The 18,764-nt window shown below is 44.2% G+C and overlaps 1 protein-coding gene across 6 annotated transcripts in view; it reads right to left on the bottom strand.

Moving 5' to 3' along the window:
* The window catches only part of SLC8A3 (solute carrier family 8 member A3), a 193,980-nt gene that overhangs the window by 39,540 nt on the left and 135,676 nt on the right, over nucleotides 1-18,764 (bottom strand). For 2 of the 6 annotated variants that reach the window (XM_074955565.1, XM_074955564.1), the window contains exons 2-3: nucleotides 12,702-12,808; nucleotides 11,353-11,456 (exon numbers count right to left, since the gene is read on the bottom strand). In XM_074955565.1, coding sequence (XP_074811666.1) covers nucleotides 11,353-11,371 — 19 coding nt within the window. In that variant the 5' untranslated portion in view covers nucleotides 11,372-11,456; nucleotides 12,702-12,808. The remainder of the gene's footprint in view (nucleotides 1-11,352; nucleotides 11,457-12,701; nucleotides 12,809-18,764) is intronic. The other 4 variants (XM_074955563.1, XM_074955560.1, XM_074955562.1 and 1 more) reach the window with 2 other exon arrangements.

Here is an 18,764-nt window from a genome sequence, read left to right on the forward strand (position 1 = left end):
GGTAGCAGTAACTCTACTTCCTGCTGAATTCCCAGGAAGCATGAATCCATGTGGTCAATATATCCGTTTCCAGACCGTGACAGAGCGGGCAGGGCAGAGGGTTCCATTTTCAATGATAAAATGGAGTAGATAGAAGGTATATAAAGCTAAAATAATTAATCCCTAGTATAATCTCCAGAGCTCCGGTAGAGTACCCTAGGGATGAATTTAATACACGATGTTTTCCTCCTTATGTATGTCTGGCCTCCGCATATACCCCTAAGTAAGCTGCAAGGACTATCCTGTTAGTATGAAATGTTTCCCACGATCACTTGCAAAATACCAAACACTGTATCAGAAGCAAGAAGGAGCCGGTCCTTTAAGGCTCGGAACTCCAGAATAACCTAAGGTTCCGAAAGGGGCACCTGGCAACTACGGAATCATCATGACAACTCCAGGGTAAATTGCCTTAGATTCTTGCTTGGTTTGATTCCAGGCAGAGAGGTAAGAGCCAGTGAGAATCCAATCAGCTGAAGGAGAGTTTGGCTGGAGTGCAGACAAGCACGGTGGCATGGCCGAGACATGCAAGAACAACTTTTCTGATACAAATCCTTTTCCAGAGGGAGCTTTGCTTTCCTATTTACTGAAGTTGCCTTCTTTTTGCAGTTGCATGATGCTATATTTGGCCTGGGTCTGAATCAAAACCCTGGATCCCAGACCCCTTGAGCCGGTTTTGTTGTCTTATTTTTATAATAGGCTGAACCAAAGCCCCAGATCTGAACACTTGCTTTTTTCTAGGGTCTGGTAATTGGTATCTGAACTTCATAGCCCAGGCCAGTATCTAATATCTATAATGTTTGTGTTTTCTATATAATATGAAGCTCATGGGCCAAATGCTACTGTGTAGGTGACACATCAGTGGCCAACGTTCTCCTTGGTGTAACTCCACTGAGATCAATGAAGGTTGCCCCCAGGGTGACTTTGGCCCAGCATGAGAGTAGATCAGAAAATCGGTATAACTAATAATGTAATTTATACCAATCTGGCATTGTGCTAAATGTGTATTGCATCCACTTTCCAACTCATTGTGTCATTTTCATCACTGCTTCCTTCACCACAGAACTGGCCCCAAATTTTATTCTGTAAACAATATTGATTAAGGGCAGGTCTACGCTACCGCTTCAGTCGATCTACCTTATGTTGCTCAGGGGTGTGAAAAAGACACCCCACTGAGCGATGCAAGTTAGAGCGACCTAAGCGCTGTCCACACCAGCGCTATGCAGGTTCTGCCTCTCATGGAGGTGGAGTAATGCCGACAGGAGAGTGCTCTCCCATCGGCACAGAGTGTCTTCACCATACATGTTACAGTGACGTAGCTGCGCCAATGTAGCATTTCTAGTGTAGGCCTGCCCTAACATAAGGCCATGTCTACACTCACAAGCTTACAGTGGTACAGCTGGATCGGTTCAGCTGTGTCACTGTAAGAGCAATTGCGTAGCCGCGGTATGCCAATGGGAGAGAGGTCTCCCATTGACATAATAAAACCAGCTCAATGAGCGGCCGCAGTTGTGTCAGCAGGAGAGCGTCTCCCGCCGACATAGCGCTATGCGCACAAACACTTAAGCCAGCAAAACTTATGCCGCTCAAGGGGGGTGTTTTTTCACACCTCTGAGCGACTGAAGTTTTGCCCACATATGTGCTCATGTAGACATGGCCTAAATGTTTTCTAATTTCTATTCCTAGAGAGCCTTTAAAGAAAAAGGGTGCTCTTGGATTGTTAGATGCAGGGTGTCCATAGAGGAAAGTGATGCAAGGAGGGAAGCAGCAGTGGGGTCTTCATGAGACTCAGGTTTGCACAACAACAATAGTCACTGACAGCAACAAGAAGTGAGAGCAGCACTGTCAGGATTGTACCGGCACCTGAAAGGAGCTCAGTGACAGCACACATCAAATTGCTAGAGGCTAGCATCTCTGTGCAATTTACTGTAACTCTTGAGAAGACAGAGGAACTTTAAGAGGCTGAGCTTCAGTAGCAGTGAGCTCTCTGTGTGCCTATGGATTAATGGTTTTCCATACAAAGGTGTCTACAGGTTTTGACTCTATGAAACTGGAAGCAGGAGTGTGCTGTTTCCTTAAAGAACCATAAAGAACTAAACATGTCCTTGAGCAAGTTAAACAAGTCAGAAATGTTACTGCATTAGGCCTAATTCAGCTCCCTCTAAAGTCAATAGCAAAACTCCGTGACTTTAAGGGAGAAAAATCAGACCCATTCCCTTCATCGGGAGACTTGCCAAAACAAATTTGGTTCTGTCACTACATTGCAGGGCGAAATTATAATCCCACAAGGTAAATTTTTGATGGGGTACAGAGGACAGTTTGGAAAAAGAAATTAAAATTTCCCAGAACTATTCCCATCCACTGATCATGAAACAGAACCTTCCAACTATGACTCTCGGCCACAACTTCCCTCTACGAAGTGGAGTCTTCCATGCTTGGCCTATCCACTGTTAAACAGATCCCTGAAAGAGACACATCCATCCCACCTGCTCCGTGCCAGTGTAACACCGACAGACCCTGGTTGTTGGCAGGCAGGATCAAACCTGGGGCCTCTGGAGCTTAGTGCATGAGCCTCTACTGCATAAGCTAAAAGGCAACTGGCTGTTAGCTAAGGCTGTAGAGCAAACTCATTAATCTCTCTCTCTCTCTAAGTGGTCTCGGTGCCACTAGATGGGACAGAACACCACACCCAGAAGATGTGTGGGTTACACTAGGAAGGGTGGAATAGGGTTCCAAAACCACTGTCCACGAAGAAGAATCTTCTAAGAGGGATTCTGAGTTTCAAATTGCTGTGAAGACATATCTTGCAGTAAACAACTTTTCATGAAGCTTCCAAGAAGTATTCTGATCCCTCTGTAAAGTGGAATAGTCCAAAATCAGCATTCACCTACTATCCCTGAAGTTCAGTCTTTTGCCAATCTGCTGTGAAGTGAATTGTCCCAAGCAGGGCTCTCAATTACCCGCATGAATTTGTAATTTTCCAAGCATGATCCCCACACTTAGACAACATCAAATGGAATCTTCCAAAGTGGTATCTCATCTGCAGTTGTTCACAACTCCAAATCTGTGCTCTGCGTGGCACTCTGGGGTTAACTACAGAGTAAGCAAAAGGTGGGAATTGGCTCCCAGAAAAAGGAAACCAAGCTCTGCTCCTGTAATTCTGGAGTGCACAAAAATTGTTAAGGCTGATGTGTGACCAGAGTACAGACATCCTGGACTTCTCTGAACCCAGAGAGGCGCTGCAGGGGTGTAAGTAGCAAAATACCTAGGTCTGAATTGTGAGCTGTTGTGACAACAGAGCCACCTGGAGAGTAACTGTGAAATCAAAAGATGTCACCTTTTAACAAAGAGGGACACTCGAAAGGTCCTGACAGAAGGCTGGCCAGGCAGGTGGCTCAACATGCTGGGAGGCTTCTAGATCCTGCTATGCTCAGTTGACAGGGATTTGGTCCCCATCACTGCAAATAAGAGGAACAGATGCAGCCACGAGAATCCATTAGTTAGCTTCTTGGAAAAGGAGAGGGAGACAAGAGTAGGAAATCCTGGGGGTAGGTGGCAGAATGGAGAGAACCAACATCCCTCCTCCCCATCCCCCTGGCCTTACTTCCTGGGCAGGAAATGCACATTTCCTATTAGTTTTTTGCTTATCCACTTCAGTACTACCAAACTGAAGTGAGAGTTACCTTTATTGGTGCCCCTTGCACGTTGATATGCCCCTGTTGAATTGCTATCAGCCTTCATCACAGGACCTTGGCAAGATACCAACACTAACTCTGTTCTAATCGATTTGAATTCTCTGAGCATATTGACAAAATAGCTGATAAAGGAGAGTTACATGATATGATTATTTGGACTTTCAGAAAGTCTTTGAAAAAGTCCCTCACAAGAGGCTATTCAAGAAACTAAGTAGCCCTGGAGTGTAAAGTAAAGTTTATCATTTCTTTACTGCCTAAGGGACAGGAAACAAAGAATAGGAATAATCAGTCTATTTCCGTCAGGGCAAAAAGGTTAACAGTTAGGTGCCACAAGGTTCCACACCAGTAGTGAGTCTGTTTAATATATTTATTAATGATCAGGAAAAGGGACTGAGAAGAGAGGGGACAAATGTTGCAGGTGACACAAAATTATTTAGTGGAAAAAGCTGTATTAGGTATTTATATGGATAATGAAAACATCCACCAACTAGGGGAAGGATGTCCCATAGTCATTCATGACACAAATCTTTGCACCTGCCACTGAGATATCTAGTACTGGCTAGAGCTGGCCAGAAAATGTTTTTCTTTCCATGGATTTTCATCAAAAAACTGAAAAATTTTCCACTGAAACCCCAAACATGTCCTGCTTCCCAGTTTTCGGTTTTCCAATGAAATAATAAATAAATAAAATTCCAAGGAAATCAGACACTTTCCATGAACATTTTCCTTTAATCGAAAACCAAATTTTCGGCTTAAAAAAAAAAAGGTTCAATCAGCTATCATACTGGGCATTCTTGGCAACAGGTTCCTGATCTAGCTGGATGACCAGTCTGATCTGGTATTGCAATTCCTAAGTTCCTACAGTTCCAGCTGAACACTGGCACTTGCCAGAAGATCTCCATCAAAGCACAAAGTGGGTTCAAGTAGCTGTTGCCACAGTGGCCATTCATCACTTTAGTTTATTTTTGGGGATGGGGTGGGCAGGGAATAGGGGATGGGCAGATGGATTGGCAGAGGTGGTAGAATCTCCTTCCTTAGAAGTTTTTAAGGTCAGGCTTGACAAAACCCTGGCTGGGATGATTTAATTGGGGATTGGTCCTGCTTTGAGCAGGGGGTTGGACTAGATGACCTCCTGAGGTCCCTTCCAACCCTGATATTCTATGATTCTATGATTCAGTCACACAGTAGTGCTGTGATAGATACAGGTAAACTGATGGGAGCTGGGTCTGCCCTCTGGCATTCATGCAACAAGCAAAAAGCATTTGTGGGACAAGGGATGGGATAGATTTCATGAGTCTGTGCCTCGGTGCCTCACAAAGATACCAAGCTCTGAGCATGAGCCTGCAAAGGTACATATTCTAGTGTAAACTGGGATGCCAATCAATAGACTAAGACTTCTCCAGTATAAGCCTCAGCTCTAGTAAATACAATATAGAGATATATTTTTCGCTGGTTCTTTCTATTGGTACATATGTAGGAGAGTTTAGCCAAAAGTATGGATTGACTATATTCTGCTGAACATTGTGTCCTGTATCATGCTGAGTAGCATCCCTTCAGTTATGGTAAATTACTGAATTCATATAGCTAGCAGCAACTTGGGCTTGCTCAGCAACAGAGTTCGGAATTTCAATGGCACAAGGCATAAAACCAAGATCCAGATCCAAATTAAGATATCCAAATCCTGCCCTGGGGTCTTCACTTAAGCATGTAAATGCTTGTCTTATGCACCTATGTGCCAACTGACATTCTATCGTCTGTGCTCTCTGGCTGTGAAATGTGGACAATGCATTGAAACCACATTAGCCATCGGATGCATTTCATCAGTGCTGCCTATTACTTAATTCTTAAAATTAACTGGCCGGATAACAAGGCATCTGGGTGAGCCCAAATCACTAGCACTGATGCTATGATCGTGAAAGCACAACTGAAATGTGCTGGCTCTGGCCACTAGACAGCCTGAATGGCGATTACCTAAAAGATTACTTTCTAGTCTGCTGATTCAAGGGACATGCTCGTGCTCCCACAGAGGCCAGAAGAAATGCTCTGAAGGCACTTTGAAAGACAATCTAGAAGTGTGAGACAGTCAGACAGCATGCTGGGAACAGCCTGCATGCAACAGAGCTAAATGGAGGGCACCAATCACAAGGGCACACGCTGAAGAAAACCACATCCCGTGTGCTGGGTACAAATATGCCAGCAGAATATACAAAGAGAAACTCTTAATCGAAAACAACTTTACCTGGGCCTGCCAAGAGTGGCTGAATCTATTTCTCTCAGTGGCCTTGTGAATCATTAAGGCCCATGCTACGTGATGACAATAGTGATCGTTGTACTGACAGACTTCAATATTAAATGGTATCCACATGCATGTTTGTGTGTGTGCATGCACATCTTTGAGTAGGTCTCTGTGAGTATATGTTTGTATGTGTAACTGCATGGAGCATCTACATATTTGCATATGCCAGCATGTGCCTACATGTATGTGGTTAAGTTTGCATATCCCCACATCTGCCTATCTAAGTTTTATATTACACCCATCACCGTTGCATTTGCTCTTCAGATGTATGTATATGCCGGCATGAATGTGCACATTTGCAAAATTTGCGTGCCTGATGTGTTAGCATGTACATGCACATGTGTGTGTGCTTCTCCTTGTGGTGGTGTGTATCTGCATGCACATGTGTCTTTGTGTGTGCGTATCTTCATAAGTATGTGGGTGCTTTCAAACCCTTCATGGCCTATCCCCACCCTATCTATCGAGATGACGACTCCCATCTCCAACCAGCCCCTGATGCCAGGCTGTCTCATCCACTGGTTACGTTTGCAAAGAAGGATATCTGTGCTTTTGCCCATGCTGTCCCTCAAACGTGGGAGAAGCTCCCTGTAAACATCAGCAAAACTAATTCATTATCCTCTTTCAAATTCCTCCTTAAGACTCTCATTTTTTCTTGACAACAGTTAGGCAGGGAGGGTGTAGTCTATCATGCTGACCAATATTGGCTCACGGTTTCCCCGTATTCCCTTGTCTGTCTGTATCCCTGTGTTGTCTCTTGTCTTATATTGTAACCTCTTTGGTGACAGAGTCTATCTTTTTATTCTCTGTTTGTATAGTGCCCAGCACAATGGAGTCCTGGCCATGACTGGGGCCCCCTAGATGCTGTGATAATACAAGTCATAATTATATGTGTGTGTGTGTGCGTGCGTGCATATTTGTCACTGAATGATTCTGCATGTGTTTGTTTGTCTGCCTCACAGGTGCATGTGTCTGTGTTGACCTTGTCACATGTCAGTAGGGGACTTTGCACTACACCAATGCTGGGTGCTCTATATCCAAAACCATTATGTGCCATCTAATTCTTCATCAAAGCCAACAAAATGGTGCCCTCTTGTGGGAGCACTCTACAGTACATGGAATCTTTTGAGATTTCATAGGATTAAGAGGGTGACAGTGTACAAATACATTGAAACCCTCTTTCCTTCCCTTTATTTTTAAGTGCTGAGCCCTTGAATTGGCTACACCCTAACGGGGCTAATGAAATGAGTTCATCTCTCCCTCTTCTGTGGACATGTTTCTTGGAAATTTGCAGATAATCCTCATAAATGGACAAGTGCACCATCCTCTTCTATTGTATCTCATGACCTGCTGGTAAATGGAGGCTGATGATAGGTGCTCCAATGCTGGGACGGAGGCAGGCAGCTGCCTTCTAGGGTTTGTCCAGCCGACCTCAGGGTCTGACACTGCCCTCATTTGTACCTGTTTTACACCATTTAACCCCATGGTCTTTTATGGAGTTACATTCAATTTGCATTGGTGTAAATGAGAGAAGAAACATGGTCATTGTGGACCAGTGTCACAATGTCACATGACACAACATCATGGCAATGTAAACAATGTCCAATTTAAGTTAATTTGGAGATTTGTTAATGGGCAGATGGTTCCCTGGTTAGAGGAAGCTGCTGCGTGAGTGGGATAAGAAACAAAAGGAATTTCAACAAGGGAAGAATCACGTCATGTCCTGTCACCAGGCAGATGTTTCTCATCCCAGGCAGTACTACATAGAAGTGAGGGGCTACAGGAAACGTCTGGAGGTTGACAGATACTGAGCAAGCTTCCCCTATGCCGCTCTGCCAGTCACCTTTGTACTAACTTTCAGCACCCCTTACTATTAAGGCCCTAGTAAACTTGTGCTTAACTGTATGGTGATTTGGCAATGCAGACAGACTGTACACATGGGACTGGGATGAGTCCACCAAATTGACCTAACTAGAATTTAAAACTCAGGTGGTCAGAGATGACTCGCAAATTCAACAAGCCATTGCTCTGTCACTAACCAGCCTGGCCCTTGCTTCACTGGAACTGAATTAAACCTGTTTGGCTTCAGCCTCTGCTGCTGCTGTCCTAGACCTTGGTGCCCTTTCTTCCTAATGGGTTTACATTTCAGAGTAAAAAATCACAGTGTTTTTCTTTTCTTCCTCATGACCCTCACCTGTCTCGTCACAGCTTTTTCCATGCCATCTACCTACTAGCCCTGTTCCTTTATCACAAGCCCCTGCCTGACATGTAAGGTGTCTTTCCTCTTTCCTCTCACAGGAGTGGGGCTGAACAGAGTCCTATGTGAGCTCTCTCTTGTTGTACCTTCCTCGGTCCTTTCTCCGCAGCCAGATTGAAGCTATGGCAGTGCTAGATCCAAGTATGAATGGCTGACACTACAGGTGCAGCAGTGTCCTGCTGAGTTCCTCTCCACTGACTTCCACAGTGCCTCTTCTACTGCTCCCCATTACGCTCTACATTGGTAGTGAGGAGGAGAAGAAGCCGAAGGACTTCAGAACATGTGCACGAGAGGAGAACTGTACTGTCCGCAGGGCCAGATGAAGACAAACCAAGGTGATAGGCCCTCTCCAACATGAGGATCCCCGATTGCCTTGGTCCTGCATCATGGACCTGACCCCACTTGGGCTGGTAATGGCCAGGGTCACCCACCCAAGAGTTGCCCTGCTAAGGGACCCACCACTACTCCTTTTTTGGGACGCAGGCTGGGTGTCCCCTCCGCCCAGATAAGGGAGCCCCCATCTACCCACTGGGGGACCCTGGGTGATACCATCTCACCCAAATCATGTGGTGGTGTCGCCAGTGAAGTGCCCACGCCAAGAGTCCTCTGTGTGGTGGTGTTAGTGGGGGCCCCACCAGAACAGATTTAAAAGTTATCATCCAGTTGAGATGAATGGGACAATTCATACCTCTCTGAGCTATTGTTTCACACCGGCTTCAGTCTGAGCCCCTGAGACATGGAGAACCACGCTACGAGGGACAGTCTGAAATACTGGTGGGATGTGACCTGTTTCCTCCCTCCCTGTTGAGTTACCTATGCAAAGATTGCAGAGGAACTGGAGAGGCTGCACTGGTCTCTCCTCCCATCCCAGGGAGTCTCTAAGGTAGCCTCCTTAACTCCCTCCATGGAGTAGGGGTGGGGAGAGCAGCTGGAGCTGCCACCAAGAAGTACAGCGGGATGGGAGAGGCCAGGAGGCCATTAGACATTTTCTGTGACAAAGGGGCCTTCTGACTGGGTACTTCTACCTCACACTACCCCCCTCATTCCCCTATATTCTTAGACGGTAAGCTCTTTTGGACAAGGATCATGTCTTTGTTACGTGTTCCCACAGTGCCTAGCACAATGCATTCCTGGCCTCTCAACACTAACCCAGTGCACATGATAACCGATAACATTTCCGTGGGGTGATCAGCGTGAAAGACGGGAGCATTGGCTCAGTAATAGGGAGAACTTTTTGGGGAAATAAGAAAACTGTAGCTGACAAGATATGTACCTTTAGTACTTTGTCTACCCGTTGACAGTCTGCTGCCATTTGTCTGTCTTGTCTATTTAGGTTGTAGGTTCTCCAGAGTTACTTATGCGTTCCTATACACTTGCACAGTGCTGAGCCCAACAGGGCCCTGATTCTGAGTGGGGCCCCTGAGTGCTACTGCAACACACATAACAGTAATACATGCTCCATGGCACCTGGTGTGGAGCATAAGCTGCCTCATTCTGACAGGGCTCAGAGGTAATAACAGCTCTTGCCCGCTGAGGAATGTCCCCGTCTGTAGTGACTCTGGCTGTGGCACAGAGAAGGATCGCCCTCCTTCTGATTAACAGAAATTGCACGTCTACTATTTCCTTACGCCCCCATCTTCAAACACACACACGCCAGTGCTGTTCCTCTCCACCAGCCTTGTGTAAACCCCATGCTGGAGGAGTTGCTTTGGGCAGGTAGCACAACAAAGCCTAGGCTTTGTAAGGATGGGGCTCCATCAGATGGCTTCTCCGGGGAGCCCTTATTTGTTTAAGCCAGTTCTGCATTGTGTGACACTGATGGCATGCCCTTGAGAGGAATTCTCGGTGACCTTGGACGCACTCACGTTAAGAGTCCAGCAGGGAAGCATTCCACCCCCGAAAACACAAGTCATCCAAATCAGAATCCATTTCTGGTGGGACTTAGACTTACATTAATAACCACCCTCTGGGACAAATGAAATCGTCTCGTTCTTGATATATTTGAAGAGTCTAAAATCACATGATGCTTAATTGCCCCATTTGGCATCTTTGTTACAGGAGCACCTAAAATGGGATTGTGCCCATATTACGCTCAGACAGGCACATCAACCTGCCTGGGTCCCAGCTCAGATACCAAAATGGAGATCTGGATATCCTTTCATTAGGTGCTTATGTTTAAAAATTACACAAAGTGGGCCAGATCCTGAGCCACTGTGGTGATGGTAAGATGCACTGATTATTACAGTGGCACAGGAAGAGGTTGAGTGTGTGGGCAGGTAGACAGATACAGGTATTTTTAAGTACAATATAACAGGTAAAACTGGATACTCAGAGTCTGAGTTCTTTTCCAGCTCTCCCACTCACTTGCTGTGTCATTTTGGCCAAGTCCTTTAACCTCCTTGTGCCTCATTTTACTGGTGTAAATAAGGCTTCATACCTACCTCACAGAAGTGTTGTGAGGCTCCATGAATGAATATTTGTGAAGTGCTTGGAGATTCTTGGATGAAAAAAAGCTAGAGAAGTGCAAAGTATTATTACTGTAAAACCAAAACACTGTGACTGTGATTCCCCTGCTGTGTGGGACAGGCTTTTAGCAAAGACTCAGAGGAACCCAACAACAATATTCAACGCTGCACCATAAGGGACTGGGGACAAAGGAGGGAAGGACTGTGGGACATACAGTACTGAAGAGGGGAGTTGAAGAGATAGCCATGCACTACATTCTTTTCGGTTCTTTTTCACTCCCTTCAGTCTTGGCATTAGGGGGAGAGAAGGGGTAGCAGCAAAGATGTCATCAAAACAAAATAAAACCAATCAAAACTGATGATATTAATAAGGCCCGAGGCCCAAGCATGGCACAAAAGGAGGATCAGAAATAAGCTAGGCTCTAAAAGGCAGAGATGACACCGAAACAGGGTGAGAGCGAGAATACAGGAGGGAAAAGAATAAAAGGTGATTCATCTAACGGGGGAGGAGGAGAAGAAAAGATGGGTGGGAGGGAGAAGAAGGGGTTACTTTTTTGGATTTGGGGTTTGGTTGCTTTTGGTTTGTTTTTAAAAAGGATCTCACACCTGATATTCCTCGTTCCATCCATTTCGGTTCACCAAGGGCAATGAAGAAAGTCTCCTGCCTTTCGTATTCCTCCTCATCTACTATTTTAACCCTTACGGTCTTCCTGTAGGGACAACAAGAAAGACAGCCGTGTACAGTGGGTTGGCTGGTTGGAGCGGACGCAGCAGCAGTCCATTCTCACATGCAGTCCATTCCTGCTGCTGCCTTGGGCAGTGTTTTGTTTGCTGGATATGGCGCATTGGTAGTAGTTGCTCTTAGGGTGAGTGGGAAAGTATTAGAGGAGGAAGATGGGGGTGGGCAAGGGAGTGAAGGGGGAGGGGAGGGTTGGACCTTGCTGATGGTTAGTGGGAGGTGACTTCTGCAGCACATATAGTTTAGTGTCACATGGTAATAATATCTCATCAGCTGACTAAGAATTGACCAATCAGAAATAGCCAAGGGCAAAACAGCCACAAAGATATCAAACACATTTTAGTTGAGGGACCAATTGCTCCTCCCACCCTCTCATAACTGGTAAGACGTTGGATCTGGAGGTGGGGAGCAGGACAGAGAGAAAGCCATACATACACACATACACACATGGGCGTTCATGAGGCTGGGGGCTGTCCATTCAGGGGGGAGCTCTCATTTGGCTTTGAGGGGACTGGGTGGTTTTTTTACCTCCCACTTTTTATTTAAAAACAACAGATATTTTAGATTCTTGCTTCTAGTTGTTTTCTAACTGTTTAATAAACATGACTCACCAGCAGCCCCTATTGAGTAGGTCTATCTGGGGATGAAAGCCCTGCAGCATGGCCTTGGCTAGCCCGGGTCAGCTGGGGCCGGGCTCTCGGGCAGGGGCTACAGGGCTAAAAATTGTGAGAACTAATGTGCTGCTTTCATGTGGGCTTTGACTCTTGTATTTTTATTAGTATGGGTCTGAGGCAGGCTGACAGCTCCTCTAGGAATCTGGGTATGCTTCCTGTAGATGTTTTGCTACTGAAGCTGCACAGATGGGCAAGCTGCGCAGAAGGTCCAATCCTTCCAGCCAATGGGAGCAATAGAAAACCCCACCAAGAGCCATTTCAACAATGCTGGGGTGGTATTCTAATCTCTCGCTTACACACACACAGTCTCTCTATCTTGTCCCCTTCCCAAGGTCCCTCCCAGGATAGTGCCCCATCTGGCTAAAACCCCATAGGTACCATGTGACAAGTTTGTGCGTGCACAGCAGTGTTAAGGACAGAGCGATTGGAAAACAAAAAGAAATCACAGAAAAAGAAAAAAAACAGAGGAGAAAAGAAGGCAGGAGAAGAAAGAGAAGAGGAAAGAAGAATGTTAACATTAGTCTGGAGGACCAGTACTACACCTTTCTGTAAACTCATATCCACCATGCGTGGGCTCATCAGCTCAATGAAGAAAGTCTTGTTTTTCTCATACTCCTCATCATCAATTACCTTGATGTGAACTGTTTTGCTGTGGATTGAAAAATAATAAGTGTCATAAGGAGAAGGAGGGGATAGGAAAGCAAGGGTGGGAGAGGGTAAGAAAAACAAAAGAGGAAAATTAGACAGTCAAAGTTTACTCCCCTTGAATAGGCTCAAAGTGGCCCTGGAGAGAAATTTACTTCCCCTTCCTGTGTATTTACATTGGCAGAACAAAATGGGTAACTGCAAGGCAACTAATCCTTCGGCCTTGCACCTGATTTACACACACAAGTGCATGCTTTTCTCACACAGTTTCTCAGTGGGTGTACACACACACACACACACACACACACACACACACACAGAGGCACAATTTTTGCTCATAGGTATGAAAATTTGGCCTAAAACATCCTTTCAACAAGGAAACCATAAAAGGAGTGAACAAACCTGCCCCCTGTACACATGGGAATATACTGCAACTTAATCACCTCAATCTAAGCATTTAGTAGGTTAATCTGGCTAATCAGAGTTCTACTGGACAATCTTCCTCTGGAGGTTCCCACAAGCTGTGCTGGGCAGACTCTGGGGCAAATTCTGACACTTATACAGCCAAAACGCTCGTGAATTCCATGAGCATCTTCACTGAATAAGGATGAAGGATTTGCTCCCAGTCTGTGTCCCTGTTCCCTCAATTACATACTCACACACACACACACACACACACACACACACACCACAATTCAGTCTCTGCATGCCTTGAAGGCTCAGCCAGTTGTGTTGTTTTGCTTTCACTTAGTGTTGCTCTCGATTGCCTCAGGGTGTAAATTATACCTGCACTTTGCTTTTTTTCTTGTTGACTGGCAGGAAGTGCTATATGAAATCACATCCCTCCTTTCTCACTGTAAAAGGAGCTCATGCTTTCAGACTCTGGTGCAATTTCTCACACTTTTTAATGCAAAGCAGTTTATGTGTGCATTGACATTCATATATTATATTTATATTATCTATGCTCACGTGTTTATACATTATAAATATGTGTATGTATACACTTCAGGGCTCCCAAACACTGCAGAGACACTGAAATCCCTCAGTAGGCAAGCTCTGTGAACAGCAGTTACAATTAAAATCTGGAACTGTCTCCACCTAACATTTCTGAAATAAGAAATTTGTAGCAAATGCCCTACATTTCTCTAGCCATAGGTCAGCTCTCTCTGAAGACTAAGCCAACTAGCTAATTCACCACATGATGGGCCCTGAGCCTGTGAATGACTTAACCTCCAAACGATTCGCTCCTCCACACACGCTTCTTCTGCACAGTCCTCCTACAATGGTCTCTGCAAAATTCCGACACCTCCTCAATTTTGGACCATCACATGATATATTAAATGCGTCTAACCTGTTGTGTCTGTGTGCAGAAAAGAAGGAGAAGTCATGCAGTTAAATCACAGGACTGGAAATCATGGGATCTGTGTTGTATGTTCCTATCTCTGTAAGTAGCTTTTGGGGCCTCCGTTTCCCCATGTGTAAAATGATGTTATTAACACCTAACTCACAGGAATGTTGGGAAGTTTCCTCCATTAATGTTTGCGATGTGCATTCAGACCCTTGGATAGACAGTGTTAGAAAACTGGAAAGTATTGTCATACTGCTCTAGATTGCAACTCCTCAGGGCAAGGACTGAATCTCCTACATATGTCCAGTGCAAGCACAATGTCAGCACTCAGTAATAGTAATAATAACCTTGAGATAAACTAGAGACCGTGGCTTACACTACAAACATATATTCCACCAATAAAGTCAGCTGGCTTTGGAAATATTCATCAGTGGTATGCAGCGGTGCCTCTTCATTCCTCAACCAAGATGACAGGAACTACTTACTTTCCTGTAATGAGAGAATGAGCTGGTGTCACTGGTCAGTTATCAGTGTTTTCTATGGAGCTACCACTTAAGTTATCTCTAAATACTATGCAGGTATTGCTTCCTCCACAGAACTCTCATGGACTTTGATGGAACTTGAGTGTGTTGACTTGACCATCCGGAAGATCAGGCTCTAACTCAGTAAGTAAACCACAAATTCATAAATATTCAGGAAATCCCTATGGTTCTATGAAGGAAAAAAATAAGAGGCTCAATCCACTATCTCGGAGGTCTTGCAGCTCTCTGCTCATGTCTTAATGTCCTGGTTGCATATAGATCAAAATTGTACACAGCCAACTGACTACAAGCACCAGGCACTAAATTTACTTCAGCTTCTTAAGACCCAAGAGTGCTTCAGAAAGACAAGCATTCAGCCCTGCACTCAAGTGCCTCTGCAACCCGAACCACTTTGCTGATGCCCCTGCCAAAGTGCATTGTGCTGTCATCAAAAGACCTGGCTTTGTCGTAGAGTTAACCAAACAGTTCCCATGATATCACCTCGTCAACAGCCAGACCAGGATTAATACTGTAAGTACTGAGCCATGCCTGCTGGGTAATGACTCAGACAAGTGCCTCACTTAAGAGTAATAGAGGAAAAAGAACATTTGCCAGTTATACAATGCTGTAACATTGGGGGAAGACTCCTTCTGGATACCTGCAAGTGACCATTGTACACTATGAAGCATGAAGTTTGATAAACTTCATTACTTTAGCTTGCATACCTTCAGCTATTAGTAAGCATCATAAGACTATCTAGTCCTCCTACAAATGTCCAGCCGCAGCATTTGACTCAATGGCCTACCGCCTAATAGGTTCTACAGTCCGACTACACCGTGGAAGGCCGCTCCTTTTAGTGGTTCTCAGTTTGATCTAGCCCTCTTAGTCATCCATTGATTTCATATTATAGGCTAGGAGGCAAAATAGAGACTGATGAGCTTTCACTGTCTTTCATCATTACAAATATGCAAGAGGAATCACTTGTAATCCTTCTTACTACATTAAATCATCCTGATTTTTTGCAATCACTTGCTGTACAGAAATTGTGTATTAATGCTAGACAGTCTCATCTCCTTTCTCTGGACGTTTCAGTCTCCACCAACGCAGCTTGAAGGACATAGGATTTTAAACAAGGTGTCTCTGATGAAAACCTGAGTACTGTGCTGAGACTTCTTCACAATAATTTTGTGGCATACTGTCTATGCGTCTTTGGAAATGCTTAGCAGCACATGGGGCCTACACAGGTTGACTGGTGGGTTTGTTTGTTTCTTTAATTGAATGTTGACTGGGCCCATGACACTCTGCAAATGTTTTTTCAGTTTTCTGTGGATTAGATCTACATCTGATCTGTCTGTATGATCTTTTTCTCTCTTTTAGGATTTTCAAAAGTGGCTAGTGATGGGCTAACTCTGACAGGTTTTGAAAATCCCATCCACAGTGTGTAGGTGTACTGGTCGTTAACACTGCCTGAGGGTTACCATTCCAGTGGGTCTTTTTCACTTAACTTACAACTTTTATGAACTTTTACTTTTAAAAGCTGAAATTGTCCAGGTTTTTTCCTCAGCCCATGAGAGAATATTTTGAAAAAATTGAGCAAAATAGTTCAAATATACAGAGAGTTGAAAAAAAAAGTACAATTTTGTCATTTTACAACAATTTCTGTAACCTCCTTTTGAACAGCTCCAGTAGGTTAGAAGCCTAAAATTTGTGAAAGACATAGTCTCTGCTTCATTGATGTACCTTTCTGGGGCGCAATATGAATCCATTTGGATTTGTCCAAGTTTTCAGAGTTTAGAAAACACACTTCATGAATGAACACTGTTTTGTTCTGTTTTTGTTATATGACAACAGGTTTTACAAACAGCGTCTCAGTGTTCCGTTGATACTATGCATGAATATGTAAGACAAGGAGATATTCTCATTTAATGAGAAAGCGTGTGTGGAATATGATCTCTTGAGGGCGTTCGTGGAATGCCTGATTTTATACGATTTCTTCCTCTGCAAACTGAATACTCAAAATTATGCCCTCGATGAAGCAATGACTTACTGAGTGCACATTTTATAAAGTACAGAATGTTCTATTACTGTCTAGCATATAATTCCAGAGGAAAGGATTTCTTTAGAGATTTTCTTTAAAAAAAAAATCCACCAAAACCCACCACCTATAGAATTCCGAAGAGAAAACATTAGTTGAGCATATCATGGTTTTTGGGTGCTTCTTTTTGTTGCCTTTACATTCTTTTAATTATTAACTGTTTGATAAGTGTGTGTGTGTACACACTCACACTAATGTGTGCAGACAAACACATACATATACTCAGGAGCTGGAAGAATGATGCTGTTGCAAAAAAAGAAAATGCAATTTTAGGTTGCATTAACAGAGGCGCAGCATGCAAGTCATGGGAAATGACAGTACTACTCTACTTGGCACTGGTTAGATCTCAGCTGGAGTACTGTCTCCAGTTTTGGTCACCAATGTATAGAAAGGATGTAATGAAACTGGAAAGGATCCAGAGGCAAGTGACAAAGGTGTTCAAAGGGATAGAATGCAAGTAATCTGAGCAAAGGCTGAAGGAACTGCGTATGTTTAGTTTGGAAAAGAGGAGATTGAAGGGAGACATGATTGTGGTCTTCAAATACTTGAAAGTCTGCCTTAAAAAGTTGTTCTCTTTTGCCACAGAAAGCAGGAAAAGAGACAATGGGTTCAAACTACAGCACAGGAGATTTAGATTAAATTTCAGGAAAAACGTCCTAACTGTAAGAACAGCAGGATAATGGAACGGACTGTCTAGGGAGGCTGGAGAGCCATCTGTTTTGGATGGTTTAGGCACAACAAATCCTGCATCTTGGCAGGGGGTTAGACTAGATGACCCTTGCGGTTCTTTCTAACCCTGTGATTCCATGATGCATTCTGCCTCAAGCGTGAGTGTAGGCTAAGAATGGGAACAAACAAGGTTATAGGTTACATGCAGTTAGCCATCATGAAAAGTTATAATCTCAAGACTCTTGTATGCTGGCTCCTTTACTCAGAAGTGCACAAGGCAATAAAGGGATAGGATGTGGGCAGAGAACAATTGTGTCTTAAGAAATGGATGAAACTTTAAGTGCAATCCCCAGCAAGCTAATGAGGCCCTTAGCCACATGATCCCATCTTAGGCTTTACTCCTTTCACTAGGCAAGAGTAACTTGGTGGCTGCAGAGTCAGGGTCCCTCGCATTGTCTGCCCTGGTCATCATTTTTACCTTGTGCTTATGTGCGTTCCTGTTTTCTAATCATTGAAGACTAAGTGGTATGGTATCCCTGTTGCAGGCTGCTCCCACTCTCCCAAGCCCTGTGTTGCTTCTGCTGCTGTCCTTTCCAATAGCTCGCTCTCTGAGAGTGGTAGTACAGCATCAGAGGTAACTCAGTCAGTCATACAATACAGCTGATTTTAGTTGGTTTGCATACTACAAACTTATTGAGTCACATGCTGTATAGGTATTGCTTCTTTTGGTTTTTAAATTAAAACCCAAACTATGATGACCCCCTATTCTTGACTAGCATCTACAGGAAAAAAATCAACTTGAATGACACTGTGCTCGTTCAAATTGGATCAGAGCTGCTGAAATGGTCCCTGCACACAACATACAAGCAGGCAAACTGAACACTATATAGGTTATATGTTTGCAAATAACAACCATTTCCCTCATAACCCAGCTTCTGCTTCTGAGTCATCCTGCAGGAAAATAATAATCTTTAATGCCGCTCATTCAAATCCAGCCAAGTTCAGTAGTGATCAAAAGTTACCACCATTTGACATCTGTTCAATGGCCCACACAAAATCAATCTGGTGGAGAGTAATGACAAAATCACAACCCACACCTATGCTGGAAGGCTTAAAAAGAGCACCCAGAATTCAACAGACCCTGGAAACTAAACAACTTCTTCTTCCTAAAGGTGGGTCCTTCCATGTGTGGGCTGAGACACACTCTGCATGAGGCAGGGTGTGTGAAAAGCTTACACTGCTGCTGTCTGGGATGAACCTGTTCTCTGGATAGAGGAATTAGGTCTCCAGGATGCATATAAAATATTGATACTCTAATGTGTGAGCT

This window comes from Natator depressus, chromosome 6 (genome assembly GCF_965152275.1).
Source record: "Natator depressus isolate rNatDep1 chromosome 6, rNatDep2.hap1, whole genome shotgun sequence".
NCBI lineage: Eukaryota > Metazoa > Chordata > Testudines > Cheloniidae > Natator > Natator depressus.